At 48.1% G+C, this 18,056-nt stretch overlaps 1 protein-coding gene across 1 annotated transcript; it reads right to left on the reverse strand.

The window, feature by feature from the left end:
• Window positions 1–143: 143 nt before the first annotated feature.
• SCYL3 (SCY1 like pseudokinase 3) lies at window positions 144–17,155 on the reverse strand. The gene is made up of 14 exons (XM_051624918.1): window positions 17,098–17,155; window positions 13,901–14,178; window positions 13,192–13,377; window positions 12,400–12,513; window positions 11,397–11,453; window positions 10,536–10,638; window positions 9,834–9,945; window positions 9,078–9,155; window positions 7,149–7,288; window positions 6,246–6,433; window positions 5,566–5,737; window positions 3,594–3,737; window positions 2,266–2,999; window positions 144–856 (listed from the first exon to the last, which is right to left on the reverse strand). Exons 2-14 carry the CDS (start codon window positions 14,063–14,065, stop codon window positions 794–796), a joined length of 2,256 nt encoding a protein of 751 aa, XP_051480878.1. The 5' UTR covers window positions 14,066–14,178; window positions 17,098–17,155; the 3' UTR covers window positions 144–793.
• Between the last annotated feature and the right edge of the window lie 901 nt (window positions 17,156–18,056).

The raw sequence follows: 18,056 nt of genomic DNA on the forward strand, positions 1-18,056 counted from the left end.
CAGTTACCTTTTTTCCTGTCACAGGTGACAAGACAGTAGGTGTTTTATCTTGATTTTAAAATACACTTAAGAATAACAATGAAAGGCTCTATACTGTTCTCTAAACATACCTCTGCTGATGGCTTCACTCCATGCTAGGGTCATCTTTTAAAAATAATCTTTATTGGTCACAGGTAAGAGTAGAAAGAATGCAGTGCTTAAGCAGTTTCTGTTCACTGGTCCTTCACTGCACAGTTCGTAGCACCTCTTGTGCCATCCACTGACAGAACTATATAAACAGAAATAAATAAGTTGAGTAAACCGTACATTAAGCTTAAAATCATCTCTTAGCTAAAAAGTTAAAAGGAGCCATTTCTAAAGGCTTTACATTTCTGAAAAAAAAGAAAAAAAAATAGGCACATTAACCAAGTAACTTAATGTGACTTGTTTATTGTCATCAGTTTTTCAGAGCAGGGCTGAGTTCTGGAACAATTGCTTTATACCACTCTTGGCCTCCAGGAGCACATCAGCACCAACGCACCCATCACACTGTTCCTCTTCCTGGGAGCAGTGGCACACACCACAGCTGGGTGTATTGCTTGGGTGCAGACCTCACCCCTGCAGGTTTTTGGCACAGACTGGAAAGGAGTATCCACTGCAAGAGATCAGGCCCCATGGGATCTTGCTGGCTGCTGCAGCACATGCCTCCTGGCAAAAGCAGCACTGAGGTACTTATCCATTGTATTGGGGAAGCAGCAACTTCTCTTATGGAATCCAGCACACCATAAATTGCCTTTGTCTCTTTCAGTCCCCATTACCAGTTAGTATCATCTTCCCAGTTCAACTCCTCTTCTTCACCCCAGCCTGCAGCTTCAGCCTAGAATCATGTAAAATTACCAATATTAAGGTACATGTACGATACTTGTGTCCTCAGCACAGCCACAGGAGCCAGGCAGGAGCCTGTGCAGCTTGCAATGGCAGACAGAGCAAAACATCCAGAATGCTGAAAGCCCCCCAGAAGCCCACAAAAGAAATGTCACTATTGGCAGCTTTCTCTCTTAAAGAACTTGTAATTACAAAAGTAAACACCTTAAATACATAGAGCGAACTAACACGGGCATTATTGTATTTTATTTTCTTCCTAAAATTAAAGCAAGAACTGTTTGTACCAAAACCACTTTCCACTAAGAACAGGATACTATAAAATACATTATTTATTTTCCCCTAGGAAACAGCTATTGTCCTGCTATGTTCTAACACTATGACTGATCTCACCATTCCACTGACACAGTTCTTCCACTACTCCAGAGCACTGACTGCACTACAGTGCCTGACTCCCCCCAAAATGGGGTTGATATCATGGCAGTGCTTAAAAATCAAGTGTGCCATTGCAAATGTTGTAAACAACTTCAGTTTACATTCAAGGCTCCTCTCCCCATGCTACCTCCTATCCCTCTGGTAGCTCTCTTGAGGCTGAATGAACAAAACAACTTGAAATCAACACCTATTCCCCAACGGAGTTAGGTGTTCAGGTGGCAGTGGTGGGAGTGCTACCTCCCCTCCTAGGAAACAGAGCAGCCTCTGGAGTCTTTGTGATGGGGCTAGAGGGACTGACTTGCTTACTTAAAAAGACAAATGTTATAAACCCCCTGGTCATCTGAAATGGAGAAATGCCTCAGCTATTCCTTCATGAAAACAAGGCACCCAAAAAGCTTTACTCTCTGATCAAGAGGTTTTGGTTTCCTGGTCCTTCGTTTACAATGCTATTAGGTTTTCCTAGAAGAGCCAGGAGCAACATTAAGTCCTGAGCATGCTCTGTGCTTGAAAGCCCCCTTCTGTTTATGCTTGGGCCCATGCCTGTTCTGAAATGATCCAGCCTTGTTTTATCTCTCTGACAAACCAAGACTCTCCCTAATGTGTAGGTCCTTGCATCCAGGACACGGCAACACAAATCAAAAGCAGGAGTTAAAACTCCATAGTCAGTGCTTTTAGAAGCGTACAAGTCCATTCCCTCCCTCACTGTTTCTCTACACAGCTCTCTTGCTGCTGCAGTAACAGCCCACTGAGTTCCCTGGTACCTGATAAGAACCATCATTCAGAGCTCAGCTCCTTGCATTCCCAGGTAAAGACTCTACTGTTCAAGTCCTGTGGTGCTGATCCCATCTCAGGTTTTCCAACATCTGACTAAGGAGCAGCTGGGGCTACAACAGTGTGTGGTGCTGTGTACATGCTTTAGGACCCTCTCAAGTGTGCAGTCACTTAAACCCCACTGCTACAGCCTCTTACCTCAATAACATCAGCTGCTGCAAATTTGGATGAAAACAGCACATTCTGGGAGGCACCATCTCTGCTGGATACTGCACTGGAGTTACTGGGAACTGCTTCTGTCCTCTTTTCAGGTAAAACCAAGATAGCTGAAGAGGGTTTAATGTCTGGGATCATGTCAGCAAACCAGTCCAGCTCAGGGTCTTGCACAGGTTTCCGCTTCACTTTGATCGTGAATTCTTCTCCTAGGCCAGACTCTGATGAAGACTTCAACCTTTCCTGAAAGGTTGTTTTTGGCAGCACAGTTTCTCCCAGTTGTTCCTGGTGGTCCCACTTATCACTGCTCCAGCTGTTCCTGGGGCAGGATTTTGTGGGGGGACTCAGTCTGAGGCTTTTGAATTCTTTGCTCAGTTGATGGGTACCTGGCAGAGGCCTTGGCATTTCAACTGCATCAGTTTGTGTCACAGTGAGACAGTTTCCTGAGGACAGTTCAGGACTGGGGCTGCTGGGCTCAAAGTCATCCCAAGGCTTCTCATCCACATCATGTTCAGGAAAATAAGGTCCCACACTGCCCTGTGGCTCTTGGGGCTGAATTTGAATGTTCACAGTTTTCTCAGTGTCAGTCTCCTCTGGCTCACTCCAGTCTGGCCACTCCTCTGCTGGCTTTTCAGAGGTAGTCAAAGAGCTCCCGCTGCTCCTCAATGTAGTAACGCTTCCAGGAATTCTGTTTAGGGGGGACTGAGTATCTTGCTTACCTGTGGAAGACAAAGGTGTTACATACTCATTTCAAGAGAGCAAATGCAGAGACAGACTTGTGCCTAAAACTTGACACCACCGGTAGCACCTGGCATGGAAATGAGCCAGTAATGCTGACTTGAAAGGTGGTTCAGTGCTAAGCTCTTCTGTGAGAGAGCATGGCCACCCTCCTGCTTTCAACGGAGGGATACTAATCTCAAAGCCCTGGGGCAACGTCAGCTGACAGCTGATGTGCATTAGGTGACTGAGAAAAGGCCATGAAAATAAACTGAGTCAGCTTCTTTGGTGACAGAATGATCTGACCTATAAATACACTATCTACCAAGCACTGGGAGGAGTGGAGAAGTACAGCAGAGAACCTGCCCTGAAGAAGCAGAAGTTCAAGGGTGGCCAGCCAGCAGTCTGTGTCTATCAGATTCCCTGATAACTATTCCATAGGAAGTCAAGAGTCACACTCATTCTTTCACTGTTACCTTCCTTGGTTCACTGTATCCTTCAGAGAAGCATATAGGGAAAAGTGACATCATTTCAAGGAAGATATCCTTTGTAGGACACTTGATTTCTAAACACGAAGAGCAAGGGCAAAGTTTTACCTGTCTTTAAAGCCAGTGGATTGTCTTGTCGCACAGAAAGCTTCTTGACAGGTGTGTTTCCAGAGCTGGGGAACACACTAGAGCTGTTCTTCAAGGGCCGAGAGGTTTGATTTCTCTGATTGCTTACGACATGACTGGGGGAGTCTGCAGTGGTAAAAGAAAAGAAAGGACACAGAGTCCAGAAGGTGTGGTGTCAGTCTTAGTTGACTCAAGCCTTGAAACATCCTTACTTACAGCACTGACAAGCAAAACTGAATGGAGACTGCACAGCAATCCAGTAGCTACACCTCAGTTTAACACAATACTTCTCTGTTCCTGCCATCTGCAGCTTTTGCCAATACAAAGTTTAAGCAACTCTAAAACAGTCAGGTTTTGCTGATATGTTCTTTCAAGAAATACATAATGAACAAATTTTTTATGATCAGAACAGATGCTCAAAAAAAAAAAAACAAACAAAAAAAAGCTGTCTGCCACCTGGCTGGATCCAAACTAGCTTCTGTACTGCACAGCATCACAAATTCCTGGTTGTCTGCCTCTCCTACAAAAGCACAGCACCGATGGTCACAAAATTCAAAGCATAAGCAAGCTCATGTGACTACACCAACCCTCTTTTACACTAGAACAGGAGCAAAGCAGATTACAGGAACAAGAGGCTCTAGCCCAGAGGCTGGGTGACAGCCTCCCTCGTACCACACCCAAGGTGAGGTGGGGATGCAGCAGTTACAGCCACACTTTGAAGCTGCACAAGGCAGATTTGTTTCACTGGGCCAGTGATGACAGCTTGGCATGCACCTAATTCTAGTTAATTTCTGGGAGTTGTGGCAGTGATTCACCAGCCCCAGCTTCTGGTGTGTGAAGCCCTGTTGCCACCATCCCAGAACAGCTTGGACCAGTGCTGCATCTGCTTCCAAGTGGCTCAGCAACTGTTCCCAGCCAGCTCCTCTGCCTCAACAAGGGACTACATGTCGCCTGTGCCATTGGAAAGGGCTGCAATTAACACAGAACCCATCCCCTCCCCAAAGTGCAGTTGAGAAAAGGTACATCCTTTTACGGGCTTAAGCAAACAGCTTATTAAGCCTCATGTATTCAGCCTCTAGTACTATTTTTTGCAAGTTGTCACCCACTGTTGAGGACAAGGATGATTGTTTGTCAATAGTTACATCAGGTCTGGTTTTAAATACATTCTGAATAATAAACCTGGTTTTAGCATGCAAACCAAAGGGGTTTATTTTCTGTAGCCTACTAAAATAATGTAAAGAAAAATAATGCAACGTGCCATCCACAGATTTTAATAACAGGTGGTAGCTGTCAATACACACAAACAGGAAGGAAAACATACTTAAAATTGATCTCTGACATGCATTTCATTTGGTATCTATATGTCTAAAGCAGAACAAATGCTGATTCTTCCCTCCTCCAGTTACAAGCATTTTTAGTCTGAATATCCAGAAAAGCTCTCTTAGCACACTTGGTTCCAAGTTATCTAGCAGGCGCAGGGACTACTGTCTTCATTGGGATTAGCTGAAAAGCCTCCAGAGAGCTGAGAAAATAGGGAAGTTCGTATTCCTTTTCCAATCTATGAACAGAAATTGGGGGAAGAGGATGAGATTTACTATTTTTAAAAACAGGAAGGACAGAGGGAATATTAAACAACTATATGGATAAGCACATAAGTCCTTTAGAAGGGCAGTATAGTCTTCCACCAAAGATGAACACACACACTTAATGTCCTTCACTTACAGAGATTCTTAAATGAAGAAGAGATTTAAATTTCCTACATTTAAAATACCTTTAACTCTTCTAATTGTGTATTGGCAAACAGCACCTAATTTAGAATTGTGGTTTATCTGCAAATTGGCCTTTTCTCAATTAATCTGTCAACAGCAACAGATTAATCATCCGAGAAGCTCTGCCTATGTTGCTTGGACAGAATGGGCAAGAATCCCAAGAGCACTCTGACTGTATTGTTTACCTTCTGGGGAGAGATCAGCAGTCTTCATGAAACTTGGTGCAGAGCTTTTGAAAATCTTTGTTCTTTCTCCACCTACAACTACTTCAGGTCCCAGCAGGGAGACGAGAACCGCCAAGCTGTGCAGTGTTATGGCAACAATGGCGTCACTGGTATCTCGGAGGCCCAGCAATACCTACACCAAGAACATGACAACATGATCAAGAACAGAAAATTCTTATTTTGAACATATTTCCCCGTTAAATTCTGTATCTGCAGCAAATTCAATTTGTATGATCTCTCACAGCTCTCAGTAGATACCGGACATTATTCTGTAGTATAAAATCTGCCTTCTGCTTTGTGTTACAAGGTAAAGGGGACAGCTGATCCTCACGCCAAGGCACCCTGAGCTCAGATCACTCCCCCATTCTTGACAGCTGTGGTGTGAAACAGGAACAGTCTCTTGTGCAGCTGCCAGCCAAGGCCAACAGGTACCAGCACAAGCTGTGCAGGTGACAGAGCACTGGGTTTAACAACTCCAGCACTCCAGATCAGCATGGGGTATAAGGGCTAGGATTTGCCTAGAAAGGAGGGTGCAGACCTCCTGAGCACTAGAAGATCCTAATTTTTAAGTTAAGAACCAACCCGAGCAGTGGAAATTCCATATCCTCAGATATGCCACGTATTGTTTTGCTGTCCTTTACCTGTGGCAATATGATGTTTTTCAACTCCTCCCGCGTGAAGAGTTCTGCGTAGGCATGAATGTGAGACAGCAACACCATTCGAACGTGCTCCTCGTGAACCTCAAATAGCTTCAGCAGCACAGGAATGACATGTGTCTGGAACAAGGCTGGAGACAGGAGGCAGCTGTTCTGGCTTTCTCCAGTTTGCTCTAGGAAAGAGAGGTGAAGATGGGAAAAGGCTGCTTCAATGACAAGAGACAGCTCACCCAGAAGCTACTTGCTGAGAAACCATCACAGCTGAGATCTACACTGACACCCCACTGACAGGTCTGATTCTTTTGTCAACTGCCAAGACAGCTTGCTTGGGATGTCAGAGGTGGGAGGAAGGAGAGGCAGCAGTGCCAGCGTCCCTGGCTGGTAGTGGCTCCGAGTATGGAAGATCAGTCACAAGACAGGTATTGCTTGGCTGAAACACGAGTAGCTTTTTAGGAAAAGCTGTAAGAGAGGGGAGGCAAAGAGCAGGGACAAAGATAGCTGGGATCCAGCAGGACATGCTGAACACCCCTTACAGAGGAAAGGAGAGACTGAGTCGTCTTACAGAATGAGGGCAGTAGCAGAAGAAAAAAGGGCAGGCAGGGTAGGGGAAAAGTGAGAAAAAGGATATGCAGTGGGGAAGTCTGGGGTGGACGGGTGGAGTGACATGTAAACCAGGGAAAGAGCCCAGGAAATTCCTAATTCTCCTCCCAGCAACAACACAGTAGTGTAAAGTACTGCAAACAGGGAAGCACAGAACTGCCCCTTCCAGTTCTGTATGTTAGTTCTTGTTAAATAAACACCACTATTCCCTTGATTCAACAGAATGACTATTCTGAATTCATTCCAAACTTGTCAGTAATAATTGCAAAGAAAGTATTTAAAGGTCACCTTTCTTTGGACCCAGCAGATGAGGAAGAAAACTCTTGACAGCTACAGGTTCTGCAAACACGAGCTGATTGAGTAGAAGAGGCACCAGTCGGGACGCTATCAGCTCCTCTGACAAGCCAGCCACCCTGTCCAGCAGGAATCTGCAATTCCAGGAGAGAACAGTTAGTATCAAGGCAGCCTGCCATGCATTTATGACTGTTTCCCTTAATATCACTTTCCCCGTTTTTAGGGTCTGACAAAGTCCCATCACAGCCTCTCAGTCTGTGCATACACTAACCTAGGAGGACAAGGCTCTGCTCCTGCCTGAGGCTTTCAGGCAAAGGGAACACAAAGCAGGAGCCAGAGACACATCCTGTAAAACCCCACACCCAGATCACAGCCTGTCAGCACGCCCAGAAGCACTGCTGCACCTGGCTCATGAAGGCTTCTCTCTCTGAGAAAAGCTGCCCACTGCTGTGGCATCGAACTGTCACAGAGCTGGTATCTCCCATGAAGTGCTACAGCCTTAAACTGCAGAGGAGAGCTGGCCTCTCACCTCACAACCTGGTGCACTGCAAGAATTTTCCTATTGCTTGAGAAAAAGCTGTTCCACCCAACACGTGAGGGAAGTTTCCTTTACAAAACAAGAAATTACATTTTGAAACCACTTCCATCTAATGCATTTTAGTGGTGGCCAATAGATCGGGTTGTTTGGGTTTTTTATTGTTGTTTTTTTTTTAATCAAAGTCATTGAGTTTGATTCTATGCAACTGCTCTTCTTTGTAGAAATTTCAGTTTTAAAGTATCAGTAACAGTTACTGCTTTTCTCCAGGCCTGGAGGTGACCAGGATCAAATGCACACAAGCTGTGAAAGCCCCTCTGCCTGACAAGGGGGCAACACTGCATCTTTATCTCTGTCTGTAAACACTGCTGTTACAGAGATAGTGGGAACAATGTTGAATGCTCCTGCCAAGATCCCATTTCTCCTCTTCTTTGCTCTACTTAGTCTCAAACTAGTGAAATCAAGCTTGTGTTACAACTGATGGTGACCACAGAAGTATAAAACAGGCCAAAAAAATCTCTCTGTGAGAACACCCAGATTCCTTTATATGGAAGAAGAAAGAAAAATTCAGCTTCTCCCATTTTCAGGCCCAAATACTGCCATAACTGCATGGAAGCTTCCCTTAGAGAGGTAGGGATTCTTTTTTTCCAGCACATTACAAGATGTTCTCTGGTATTTTAGACTCTTTGGAAGCTGGGTAAGCAGAAAGCCTCTGTGCAAACCAGCAGGGTAATTCCTGCTTAGCTGTGGTGCAGTGGGAGATAGGACAGTGCTGCTAAAGTGGGTGGAAGAGAACCTGAATAATTAACCTCTGCTAATGACATCAGCATTATGCCCCACAAAGTGCATTAGCTCAATTAGAACACGGACAATGGAAAAACTCCTTCCTTTTCATATCCCTGTACTTCTGGGAAACCTGCTTTTCCTGGCCCTGCAGGAGTTCAACCCAGCTGCCAGCAAGCTGGGATTCAGAAAAGCACCCCTGAAGTGATGCCTGTCACTACAATATGGGTTTCTGACTGATTCTCCAGTGGCAGCAACTGCTCTGCAGCAGGTGAGAACAGGGCTGTCCGTACGACTGTGGTCACACCAGAGGGCAGCAAGTATCAAAATGATGAAGAGCCCAGCAGACACAGCTCCTCCCAAACACCAAACCATTCACAAGAGACTGGGAAAGGAAGGAGTGAAGTGTTTCCTCTTTGATAAGATCATTACTTTGGCTGGAGTACCTGAAATATTACAGAGCAAAGAGTGCTCTGCCACTGGAATGATCTGCCACCTGAGGAACTACCTGTCTGGCCACCAGCCTTCACAGGTCATCCCTCAATTCCATATGGCAGAAGTATTTCTGAAATAGGAAACTTCCAGATCATAGTTCCTTCACTTACTTGAAAAATTCAGTTTTTTCCTCCTCAGACTTCAGTGTTAAGGTCTTCAGAAAGTTCACAACTTCCAGAAAATCATTCCTAAGCACAAAAATTCAGGCTGTCAAATGGGATCCTTGTTGATGCTTAAACCACCCACAGCTAAGAGACTGCAAAGCCCCATCCTTCATTTAGCAGAGAGGACTGGACAGAAGGATACAGGTCAAATGCTGGTGGACCAAGAACGCCAGCATGGGGGTGTGACCAGTGACCTGATGCCTGCACAGTGCTGCACTTTGAAGTGAGCCATTCACAGGGAGACCTGGGCAATGTGGCATCAACCACCTCTGACCCCTTTCTGGGGCAATAAGCAGAAGGAAGTGCCACCCTATGGTAAAGCCACCACCCAAAGAAGCACTCAGGTGACAGCAGACACAGCCCTGTGGGGATGATCTCTGAGCCTGCTTTGCTCCAGCAGCATGGCTAATCATTTTATTTTCTAGAGCAATTCCCATCACCTTCCATGAGCTTGTCTGACTGCACGTGACTAAGGGACACATTTCTGTCACCACTGCAAACACAGCACCTCATCTGGGAGGCTGATAATGCTTTCACTTCAATTTAACAAGTCTCTTTCTCAGAGATCCCTGTAAGAGGCAGGGATTAAGTCTGCACTTCTCACGCAAGAAGTAACACACTTTTCCAAAATTAATACATTTGTAACATAGAAATAAGCAGTATCAAAACATATGAAGAGGGGCAAGATATTCCTCTCCTTACCTGAAGAACTCGTGACACAATAAGCTCGACAGAGGCGGCCGACACTTTGGATCTGGATTCAGCAGTGTACAGTGCAAGGTTTGCTGAAAGCTGGAGAGAATATCTGCTGAAACTGAAAGCCAGAGCACCTACAGTTAGATTTCTCTCTCAACACTAAACAAGCCATGTTCAAGAGTCCTCCACCCTCCCAAAACCTTATTTTTAGAAGATTTTTATTCTTCAGTAAAAGAACTGCTCATATATGTCCCTAAAGGAAGGAAAAATAACATTTCCATTTCTTTTCCTAGGTTTCTTGAGACACCAAGGAGTGCTGCAGTGCTCCAAGAAGCCTCCTGCTCTCTCTCTGCTAGAAGGCAGCAGTCCTTGCTCCATGGTGGTACACAAAATCCATAACCCATCCATAACCCTTGATGAAGCAGCTGGTGGGGCAGAGACCAAGTGAATCTGAGTGCTGCAGGGCAGCTGTGGGGCTGCTCCTGTTACACAGGCTGGTGGCCTCCAGCCACGTCTGACCACGTTCTGAATGCAGGAAGAGGGGGATACAGGAGAAGCTGAAGTCTGCATTTAAGCAAACATGAAGAGCAACAATGGCCACTGAAACTGTAGCACATCTGTCAGCTGCAACAAAAAGGAAATGGCTCAACCTATGCAAGGAATAAGCTACAAAGACTGTTCAGTAGCAAAACACATGTCGTTCCTCACCCTGGTCATTTAGGACCGTCAGGAGATTTTCAACCATTGTTCCAAAGGCGTAGGCATCCCTGGCGTGCCCGTAGCTGTTGGGCAGAATTTTAAAATCTGCAGACTGAAAAAAGCCCAAAAAACCAAAAAGATCAGCAAATCATGAGCTTGTGAAATACCTGGTAGTTTCCATGAATGTCTATTCCCAACCCTGCTGCCACATACACTCTCAATTCTTTTTATAGCACCAAAGCTCCACAAAGTATTAGACAAGAAGAATATGATGCTAAAAAACCTCCACCAGGGAATTTATAACTCACAGGAGCAACTACCTCATGACGAGCAGTTCCCCCAGGAATGCAAGCAGCAGTTGCAAGTCAACAGCTTTCAGTACTTCTAGAGCAACAGGTGTTAACAGACAGAGCCAGTGCTCCTTGAAGATAAGCAACGCACAGGGTGCTTAAGAGATAGATGACTAACAAGTGGGAAAAACAGGCTGAGAGAGCCACACAACCGTGTGACCACGGTGATCTGGGCAACCTCAGCAACTACTGTGGAATTTTTGCAAAGCTTTGGTCAGTCAGAAGCATTAAAGCTGCAACGCAAAATGTATGAAAAATACAATGGTAACCTGCTGTCCCACCACTCCTCGTTCAGAACTTTGCTTCCCTGTGCACTTCCCTGTTGGGACATGGTACCCAAACAAGGGATATGAAAGAAAGGGGATGGAAAGGAAGAGAGTAAACCTCAAGTACTGTCCAACAGTCACTTCTTCCCACTCAGGCATAAGGAAATAAAACATGCAAATGAAAGCTATTTCCCCAACACTGCACTTTTATTTGCTGCCAGCAAGAAGGTCCTCCAGCAAGTGACGTTACTCACCGTCTCCTCACAAGGGATGCACGACTGGTCTCGTACTGACTTGACATGGCAGAGGAACTGGAAGGACAAGAAAGGAGACATGAGCTGCCTCAATTGCTTATTGAGCAGCAGAAGCAAGGCCTCCCTGGGGGACAGGGCTGAGGTTGGGGCAGGAGGTCTGTCCCGGCCCCTTCAGCTGGCACCCAGGGCAGGCCACACTTTGCTCTGTCCAGAGGGGAAGCACAAATGAACCAGGTGTGAAGCACCAAGCTGACAGAAAGCAACTTCAGGGCATCACAGACAACTCATCCCTTTATTCCTCAGTCCTATCACCCCACATGATCCATCTGGACAGAGAAAGGATTTCATGAGCTTTAGCAGTCAGGCTCTACTGCTGTGCTCTTTGCATTGTTGTGCACCACCATGCACACCAGTTGTGTGTTTGCCTGATCCCTTCTGAAAGGTGATACATGCCAGGGACACTCCATACAGTTTGTGAAGGATTTGTGGATCCTCTGGGAGAAAAGGCAGTAGGCATTTATGAGACACTGCCAGGCTGCAGCAATGACTCTGCACAGCATGCAGCAGACATGAAACCAGGAATGTTTCTGCCAAGACCAGTAATAAGCAATGAAGATGCCAGCAGCAAAAGCTGAAGAGTAATTTAAATTGTTTTTCTTATTGATTAATTTCAACCTGGATCCTCCTGCTTCACACTCAAGGCTCTTTTCTCCAGTTTGTTTTTACATCAGCCCAGAGAAGCAAAGATCTCTCACTCTCCCCAGTCTTAATGTACCCTCCAGCCATCAGTCTCCCTTAGAAAAGCAGCTGCTTTTTGGGTAATGGGGAGTTTGTTTGTGTAGATATGGCAGTTTCTAGTTACGGTGTCCTTGAGGAAAGATTGAGGTCAGAGCTGGAAGTGACCCAACACACTTCATAGTCAATTCAAGTAACTGGAAGGACTTGAACCTTCACATCCGTAGGTGGCCAGTTTCAGCAGGCCAGGAGCACTCATGGCTCTTACCTCTGGGGTGGCTTCATCGAAGTTACAAACTGTCTCCATTCCTCCCAGCTTCCAATGTCCATCCTCGCTCACAAACACGGATGATAAACAGACATTGTTATGTGTTAGGTTTCCCTAAAACATAAAAAAAAAAAAAAAAAGAAGGTAACAGGCTTGGGGATAGATGAAGATGTAAAATGTTTATCACCACTAATTAGGTGCTGCGAGGAGCTGAGGAAAAGCTGCCAAGAAGCACACAGCTCTACAGGTCCTTGGGGATTTTGTAGGTGACCAGCAGGTATCAGGCAGAAGGGCTCGGGCTTTCAAAGCAGACAAAGCTCCAGTTGTCACAGCCCTTGCAAGGCAGCTGTAAATCCAGAGAAGACCTCCAACTATGAACGCAAAGCCCAAAAGCTACAGTCTGAGCTGGGATTTAACTGCAGCCCTGGACAAACACACAAAACAAGGGAGCAGTGACACTGATCTCTGACATGGGGCAACAGCTGTAAATAAATGCTAAGGCCAAACAATCCCATTTCCCTAAAGTAAGAAGCGCTGCAAGCAGATGTCAATTAACTGAGAACTGCTCCCTTACCTCCAAAAATCCACAGCATTTTCAATGACCCTTCCTCTTACAAAGCACCCAATTATTTCAGCAGTTTCAGCCTAAAAGATCTGTGGGCTGTGGGTCTGTCTTTTTGTGAAGAACCAGGAATGAGACAGTCATCCAGGCCAGCCCAGGTACAACACTCTCCTGTCACGTTTTATCTGGTTCCCACCAAAGCCTGTTGACTGCTGCTGGTGGTTACCTACCCTCTCATGGAGGAAGATGAGTGCCAGCAACACGTCGTAGATCCCTGCACAGATTTCTGCAGAAGAGAGTGTCTCCAGGACCATCTCCAAAGGCTTCACACGTTCTGTAACCAGGTGGATCCCATTTGCTTCCACAGCACAAGAGAGGAAGCGCAGAAGGCAAGGGTGGCGCAAGGTTTTCAGGTGCTTCCAGAAACAAAGACATCTGTTAAATCTCACCCAAGGCCTCTCTTTGGGCTGCAGAGCTTGGCCTTTTACTTTTAGCCATGTTTCCCACTGGAATTCAGACAGCCCACCCCTGCTCCTCACCAAGCACTCAGCACACTCACTCACTCTCTGCAGAAGCCTTTATAACACATCTAGATACAAAGTCCTACACAGAATAAACACAGCGTTTTGGGTAGGATCCACCCAAGAAAGACTCTCTGACTTGGATCTGCAGGAAGAGACCAGAACTCTGCAAAGTAATGTAAAGTGTTGCTGTCCAACCACCACTTCCCACCACTGCTCACACCGTGAGCTTCTCAGCTGCCAAACCCCTCTTTCTCTACCCACAGCAGCTGTTTGCAGCCAGACACAACTTCAGCCTTTTCTCCTGCCCTCACTCCCCACAGGTTTGACCCTCATGAACCGATTCCCACTCCTCCAAGAATAAAAAAAAAGAGGGACAGCTCTGACAAGCCTGTCCCAGGCACGCTCTCTACAGTACCTTGGCAGCTTTATTGACCTTATCCTCGTTCTCTCTCTTGTACACGAAGACTGAAGCAAGTTTTCCATCCTGCAGCACGGCCGGATAAATGGCGTGTCCCGTCGGCAGCGTGAACGGCGGCTCCTCTAGTGTGCAGCTCTTCAAAGCGCTGTTTTCCGAGCCCATCACTTGCAGAGTTGGGCTGTTGTAGAGGTTCCCTCTTGATGACAAACAGGCCTCTGGGTGAAGGAAGATCTTCTTCAGGCAGGTTTAGTTCCAGTTTGCCTTCAGAGCATTTTCTGCAAAGCATGAAACAGCCATGAAGAACCTCCTCCTGCCAGCGTCCTCTCCTCCAGCTTAAGGACAAGAATAAAATCCCCACTGTTTATTTTGTAAAGGAAACCAAACGAGCAGCTCTCTAGCTGTGGAGCTAAGACTGCATTGGCATCTGTGTCAGCATCACCACCAGCCCTGACACACATATGAAGACTGTACAGCATCCACAGCTAGTCCTTCACCTGCCAAACCGAGAATCCACCAAAGCCAGGACCCACCAACACCCCCAGTCACACAGACACCTGCGCCAGAGGTTTAATTCAGATTAAGCCCATTCAGCAGCCACCACCTGAGGACACAAAGAGCCATCTTAAAAACAGCCATTCCTCAATTCTCCAAGCCACAGAGGACTTCAGTGAAGCTGTAGTCTGGTAACCTCCTCCAGCAGCAAGCTCTCCCACCCGATTACCTTCTCTCCATCTGACAGATATTCCGTCTGCCTGCCAACTCTTCCTTCCTCCCACAGCCTCCGTCAGGAAGAGGCTGACATAAATTTATGTGCTGCTCCCTCACACACAGAACTGGTGAAACAAACACGCTGATTGCAGAGGCTAGTTCAGAAAACACTGACTGAGCAGATGCTCTGTCATCAGGCTGGTGATCACAGGCTGCAGGAGGGACACGGTCTGGACACGGGAATTAGCAATCTTCAGTAATGAGAGAAGGAGAGAGCAAAACCTATTGTTTTCAAGAAAAGTGAGGGGGAAAAATTGCCCAGCACCAAGTATTTTTTTTGCAACTGGAGAATCGTTTTTATGGTGGTTGTTTCCAGTTGTGAGCTGAGGCTTCAGGAGGGCAACAACATGGGAGTCTCTCAGCTCCAGCAAAACTGCTGCTCTGGCCCCTCTCCCACATGTTCAGTTCAAGCCCTCCCAGGAGCTCCAAGGTCAGCAGCACCAGGGACCTTTCTGAGAAAGAGTTGGTCTGATACTGTTTCCTGGCTTCTTTTCTCAGCTTCAGTTAAGAATTAGCTAAAATTATTGCCCCCCTTTTCCCCGAAGTGTTCTAAATTTAAACATGTTACAATCTAATTATCTTTATGAAATGTAAATATGCCCATTCACAAGTCAACAAGAGCCCTGGGAAGGAGAATGCTGTCTTCTTCATAGGTTTCATACAAATCCTTGCTCACACATCATTTAATCACCTTTGTTAGCAAACTCTTCTGAAACAAGCAGGGAGGTACAACTCTAGATGTGCTTCTTGCTGGGAGGAATGAACCCTATGAGCCATTAAAGACGGGACACAGAAGACATTACAGCTCTTGACTGTTTGATGTCAACAGACCTTAACCCTCCAGAATGCACTGAATGTACAACAACCACTACAAGTCTGAAATTGTGGGGTTTGCTTGTTTTGTTTTTTAAATTGAGCTTGTGTCTTGATCCACCTAAAATCTAAGACTGAAATGTACCTAAAGAACATGCAACTTGCTGTTTTTCTCCGTCCTCTAGTGTCAGGGATGGATCTGCACCTCTTCAGTGCCAATTCCTTCAGTGTTACCTTTAAGAAATGAAGGGCCAAGCTACAGAAGTCTGAACTGCAGCTTCCCAGCACTACACAGAGGGGGTGAGAGGGAAGCCCCACGCAGCAGTGACACACATTGACAAAAAGGACTTTCCTGTGAGCTCTTTTAGCTCAAAAGGACTCAGGCAGCCTAGATGGAGGGGCTTGCTCACCAGCTGCTCACCAGGAGCTCCACTCCTGCTCACCCCAGGGAAAGCTTCTGCACCTGTGTGCCATGGCACTGCTCCTCCTCCTGGACACAGCTGCCAGCACTTATCTGCATACTCTGCTCTCTTCAGCTTTCCTTCGTTTGCTACCTCAATTGTAATTATCAGTCCAATTTTGCACAGGACAGACAGCTGGAAGCATCCCAACTCTCCGAGTGCCTCGTGTTCCTCCACATACATATGGACATATTCACTGGTTACAGATCTGGCTTTGGGGAAGCCCAGAGTTCAGAAATATTGCAATACCAGAGTAATTCAGGGAACTGTCATCTATTTGACTGACACTGTAATCACAGCCAGCTCCAAACGAGCAGCTTCCACCAAGCAAGCAGCCACAGCAGCCTGTGGAACCACCAGCCACACTTTTCAGGGACCCATCAGCTTTGCAAAACTATCACTTGGTTTCTTCTCTTTTTCACAGCACTCCAAAGACACGCTGACTACTGAAACCCCAGCAGGCACAAGCGTTTGCCGAGGTGCACTCCCAGGTGTGGCAGGAACCCACAGAGATTCTTCCAACGCTAAAATAAACTGCCAGGCACACAACTACCCTCCCTCTGTAAGGACCACACGTGCTTCGAACCTGCTGTCAGAGCTGTCAGCTCCCAGAGGCTGAGGTTTCCCCACCCAGCGGGCACCACCAGGTGCCACCAACACGGAGAGATCCAACAGCAGCCGCCTCCCCGGGGAAGGACCCCGCGCCTCGACGGCACCTCCCGAGGCAGAAGTTCAGCCCCGGACAACCAAGCACGGCGAAAAGAGAGAGCACGCTCCAAACCACCACAGTCACCAACACGGTATGTGTCTTTTTTTTTTTTCCAGAAAAGCGAATTTTTTGCCGCCACCGCGTATACCCCCCCCCCACACACCCCCACCCCCCACAGGGAGGGAGGGCAGCGTCACCATTTTCTCAGCCGGACGGGACTTTTCCTGAGCGAGGCCCGAGGCACCGGCTCCTGCCCAAGCAGCCGGCCCGGCAGCCCCAGCCGAGGCGAGAGGGCCGGGTCCGGCCGGTGGCGCCGGGACAGGCAGCACAACCGCCCGGGGCAGCGGAGGCCGCTGGGCTCCCCGCGGCGGAGCGAGCCCCCGCCCGCCACCTCCCCGCTCCCTCCCGCCGACCCCGCAGTGCTCCATGAAGGCCCCCGCTACCTGCTACCTGCCGTCCCCCGCCGCCACCGGCCGCCCGGCCCGGCCCGGCCCCGCCGGCCTCTCCCTCCCTCCCTCCCTCCCTCACGGCGCGGCCGCCGACGGGCGCTTCCGGCAGCGCCGCACCATGGAGGCGAGCGGGCGGCCGGAGCGCCGCCACCCTTGCCGTGCGCCCCCTGGCGGCGGGCGGGGCTGCGCGGTCCCCTTTCCCGGCCCCGCCCTTCCCGCCTGGAAACGGGCCGGGATGCGCGGGATGCTCGGGATGCGCGGGATGCCCCGGCCGGCGGTGCCTGGGGGATCGGGGTCAGCCTCCCTGTGACACACCGCAGCCTCCTGTTCCCCGGCTGCGCGGAGGGAGCCGATTTTCCTTCCCGAGCTCGGCCGCTCCAGGGAATTCCGCGCAGCTTCCCGGCCAGCCTCGGTTAGGGGCGGGCGCCGGGCTGGGGAAGCGAGGCAGGTGGTCTGGCTGACACGTCTCCCCCAGCCCCAAGCCCGGCACGTTTGCTTCGGCGGTGAAACTTGTGCCTGGTAAGGAGATCCAATTAATGCCATCAGAACTAATTGCTCCCCGCGCTGCGCAGCAACGCGGCCCGGGGGAGGGATTTCACGTCCGCGCCTTGGACGGCGGAGCGAAGGTGGAAAGGAATTTACTGCGGCGCGCTGGGAGGTCCGGGCTTTTCACACGCTGTTTTCATCCTGCCAGTGTTATTCCAGTTTCCCGCAGCGCCGGGGCGTTGGGATGTGGTTTGCTCAGTCATTTTGAACCCGCGGCGCAGCCTGAGCGGGGCCCGGCAGCACAACCCAGACCCGTGGCCTTGTCTAGACAAAGATTTAACGGCAACAGCCCTGCCTGTTGAACAAGGTGGTCTGCGCCCTGCTAGCTCCTTGGCTTTCTCCAGTGACTAAACGCCAGCAGTTCAGCCTGCATTACATCTTCTGCTGCCAAATCTGGCACGAACTTC

This window comes from Apus apus, chromosome 7, assembly GCF_020740795.1.
Source record: "Apus apus isolate bApuApu2 chromosome 7, bApuApu2.pri.cur, whole genome shotgun sequence".
In the NCBI taxonomy this organism is placed as follows: Eukaryota; Metazoa; Chordata; class Aves; order Apodiformes; family Apodidae; genus Apus; species Apus apus.